Source organism: Aptenodytes forsteri, unplaced genomic scaffold (assembly GCF_000699145.1).
Source record: "Aptenodytes forsteri isolate BGI_AS27 unplaced genomic scaffold, ASM69914v1 Scaffold368, whole genome shotgun sequence".
Classification (NCBI taxonomy): Eukaryota; Metazoa; Chordata; class Aves; order Sphenisciformes; family Spheniscidae; genus Aptenodytes; species Aptenodytes forsteri.
In genome coordinates this window covers 80,328-83,874 of record NW_008794884.1, presented here as the reverse complement: position 1 = coordinate 83,874, position 3,547 = coordinate 80,328, and the positions used below count along the sequence as shown (strand labels likewise).

At 66.5% G+C, this 3,547-nt stretch overlaps 2 protein-coding genes across 2 annotated transcripts in view; one reads left to right on the top strand and one right to left on the bottom strand.

Moving 5' to 3' along the window:
- Nucleotides 1–88: 88 nt before the first annotated feature.
- Nucleotides 89–2,874, top strand: IFRD2 (interferon related developmental regulator 2). Its single transcript, XM_019470883.1, has 9 exons — nt 89–209; nt 293–450; nt 681–731; nt 1,085–1,254; nt 1,367–1,472; nt 1,742–1,879; nt 2,031–2,159; nt 2,234–2,329; nt 2,495–2,874. Exons 1-9 carry the CDS (start codon nt 173–175, stop codon nt 2,573–2,575), a joined length of 966 nt encoding a protein of 321 aa, XP_019326428.1. The 5' UTR covers nt 89–172; the 3' UTR covers nt 2,576–2,874.
- A 534-nt stretch (nt 2,875–3,408) lies between these two features.
- The window catches only part of HYAL3 (hyaluronoglucosaminidase 3), a 4,555-nt gene continuing 4,416 nt past the window's right edge, over nt 3,409–3,547 (bottom strand). The window contains exon 5 of the mRNA XM_009274774.2: nt 3,409–3,503. Coding sequence (XP_009273049.2) covers nt 3,409–3,503 — 95 coding nt within the window. The remainder of the gene's footprint in view (nt 3,504–3,547) is intronic.

The window sequence follows — 3,547 nt, the reverse complement described above, 5'->3', positions numbered from 1 at the left end:
GACGCGGCAGGGGGCACTGCAGAGCCTGCGCCTGGCCTTCTCCTCCAAAACCCTCTCCGAGTCCTGCTGGAGGGTCTCTCCCAGCGCCAAGACGCGGCAGGTGGCACTGCAGAGCCTGCGCCTGGCCTTCTCCTCCAAAACCCTCTCCGAGTTCCTGCTGGAGCGTCGCCTCATGCTCACCGACTCCCTGGAGAAGTGTCTCAAGAAAGGTCTGGGTGTGGGCGGGCGCCAGGGCTGGGGGTGGCGGGGCCGGTGACCAGTGTCTGAGGGAGGTCTCTCGTGCTGCCCGCAGGTAAAGGGGAGGAACAGGCGCTGGCGGGCACTGTCCTCACCCTCCTCTGCCTCCAGATGGGCTCCGGCCCAGAGGGGGAAGAGGTGTTTCGCAGCCTGAAGCCCCTGCTCATCAGCGTCCTGACAGACAGCACGGCCAGCCCCAGCGCCCGGCAGAGCGTAAGGCCCAGCCCCTTTCCTCCTGGGTGTGGGGGGCACCTTGGCGGTGGGGAGAGCCCAGGCGATGCCTTCGGGGGCCCCTGCAGTCGCGGGAGGGTGGCAGGATTGGGTGCTGTGGGGAGCAGTGGGGTAAAGCAGGGACACCCTGACCCTGCTTCCCCTTGGCTGGGTACTGGATCTGGCCCGGTGCTGCCTCCTCTGACTTGCCTTTCCCCTGCATCTCTCGCCAGTGTGCCACGGCCCTGGGCATGTGTTGCTACATTGCCGCTGCTGACCTCGAGGTAACTGCGCCCAGGTGTTGTCTGTACCCCTGCCGGAGGGCACCCCGGGGGCTGCTGTGCCACCCGCCCTCGGCCCATGGTGCCAGGGCAGCTTGGAGTTGAGCAGTGGAAGGCACATGGGGACATCAGTGACAGCCCAGGCCCCTTCCCTGGGCAGCGTGGAGCTGAGCTGGGGGGATGAAGCCCACCTTGCAGAGATGGGGTGTCCCGGGTGGAGGAGTCTCTCCTGCCGAGGGGGTGTCCCTGGGCAGGGTGGGTCCCCTTCAGTCCCCAGTGCATGGGCGACCATGCGTCGCGACGCTTTGGCGTCTTCCTGGCAGCTGTGGCCTGACGGGTGGGTTTCCCCCCTCCAGGACCTGGTCTTGTGCCTGTCCTGCTTGGAGAGCGTCTTCAGCCCCCCCAGCGCAGGCGAGGGGGGCTTGGCACCTGCCCAGCACGGCCCTCTGCACTGCAGCGCGCTCCAGTCGTGGTCCCTGCTCCTCACCATCTGCCCCCCCTCCCACATCAAGAGCATCTTGGACAAGTGAGTGGGTGGGGGGGGTGCGGGGGCTGGTGCGGGGCAGCTGGCTGTGGAGAGGGGTGCCACAGGGGTGGCGCCCGGCCCCCCTGACTCCCCTCCTGCCTTCCTGCCCCAGTCGCTGGCTGAAGCTGCCCCCGCTGCTGTCCAGCAGCAGCGTCGCGCTGCGCATCCTGGCTGGGGAAACCATCGCGCTGGTCTTTGAGCTGGCTCAGGACATGGAGGTACGGCGGGGCGCTGTGGGTGGGGGGGGGGGGGGTGGCGCTGTGCCCGCAGGTGGGCGGGCAGCAGAGCGGCAGGGAGCTGCTGGCACCGGGACCCTGCCCCTGCCCCGGCTGAGCTGGCACTGATGGCGGGATGCATCAGGCTGGCGTCACCAGCAGGTGCCCAAGCAGAGGGGCTGGCCCTGGTGATCCCCCAGCCCTGTCCTGGTGATGGCAGCGGTGGGCAGTGCCCAGAGCTGCATCTCCAAATGCCCCTGTTTTTTTGGCAGGAGGACTTGTGCCACCAAGATACAGAGTTCCTGCGTGCCCAGCTCAAGGTCCTGGCTACCGAGAGCAACAAGTACCGAGCCAAGACGGACCGACGGAAGCAGCGCTCCATCTTCCGGGACATCCTGCGCTTCATCGAGGTAACCAGAGGCTGGCGATACCCTTCCCTGCTGAGCCTGTGGCTGTGCAGCTGCTGCCCAGATGCCTGGTGATTCCCCTCTCTCTGCTGAGAGCCGGGGGATGCACAGGGCTGGTGCCCAGGTTATTGCTGATGCCCCTCTCTCCGCTCAGAGCGGGGAGTACCAGGAGGAGACCATCCGATTTGGCCTGGAGTGCATGTACCTGGACAGCTGGGCACGCCAGCGGACCTACCAAGCCTTTAAAGAGGTGCTGGGCTCCGGCATCCGCCACCACCTCCAGGTAGGGGCCGGGCGGCCACGCTAGGGGGTGCTGGGCCGGTGCTGGCAGGTGCTGACAGGCCCCTGCTTCCACAGAACAACGAGCTGCTACGGGAGATCTTCGGCCTCGGGCCCCCCTTGGTGCTGGATGCGGCTGCTCTGAAAGCCAGCAAGGTCTCCCGCTTCGAGAAGGTGGGTGCCCCCACCCAGATTTGTGCCCGCAGTCCCCTCCCACGCCACCGCGAGCTCCAGCCGCGCACCTGCCTGTGACCGTGGAGCCCTGAGCACGGTGGGCACCGGTGGGGGCGTGAGCAGAGGGGCACCCCCTAACCCATCTCTCCTTCCCTCCCCTTCCAGCACCTCTACAACTCGGCTGCCTTCAAAGCCCGCACAAAAGCCCGGAGCCGGGTGCGGGACAAGCGGGCAGATGTGCTGTGACGGGCGGAGGGGGGCAGAGCCCCCAGCCCACCTGGACTGCAGACCCAGCACTGTGAGGGGCAAGTGCCCCCGCCCTTGGGCTTTTATTCATGTACAGCAGAGTATTTAATGCCTGGAGCTGCCCCGCTGGGGGCTGCCCCCTCTTTTATTTTTTTAACCAAAAAGAAGAAGGATAAAAGAAGAGCGGGGGGGAGGTGGTGGCGTGCTGCTGTGTGCCTGCTCTGCGGCTGGGGCTCCGCGTGGCATGGTAGGAGGGGATCTCACAGAGCTCCCGCAGCCCCTTTCGGAAGCAGGGCTCGTGTCCCGTCCCGTCCCGTCGTCGTCGTCGTCCCGTCCTGTCCCACACCCCCACCCCACCCCCACCCCCCCTGCTCCCGCGGGGGCACTGGGGTGGCCTGGCACAGCCCGAAGGGCTGGGTGGGAGGGCAGAGCCGTGCAGGGCTGCGGGGCAGCTGGCCCTGGTGTCTGTGCCCGCAGCAGGAGCGCTCCCTCAGCTCCGCCCTGCCACGCTGGGCACAGCCCCTGCCTCCCCAAGCCAGCCTGGCACCCAGGGGGGGTGGCAGAGCAGTGCAGGGTGGCAGGCTCTGCCTAGCCCTGCCAGCTGCCTGCTCTGAGCCCTTTTCCAGCCAAATGCTTTATATGAAATAGTCCTCTTGTGGGAAATTAATTATGGGGGTTGGCACAGTGGGCGAGTCCCAGTGCTGCCTGTGCAGCCTTGGGGGCCGCTGTCCGGGCAGGCGTGGGGCCGCGCCGGCTGGGAGTGCCTGCTACCCCGGGAATGTATCTATGGTGGTGATTTTCTAAGACTTTGATTACAGGAGGTAATTAAAAGGCTAATTGGAGGGTGCCTTCTGCCTTATTGTGAAGAGGAAGGGCTGTGACTGGGGCGGGTGCCAGTCCTTGCAGCCCCATCTCTTTCTCTGGCAGCCTGGGTTGGGGGCCAGCATTGACCCCGCCACCCCCTGCGCCCTG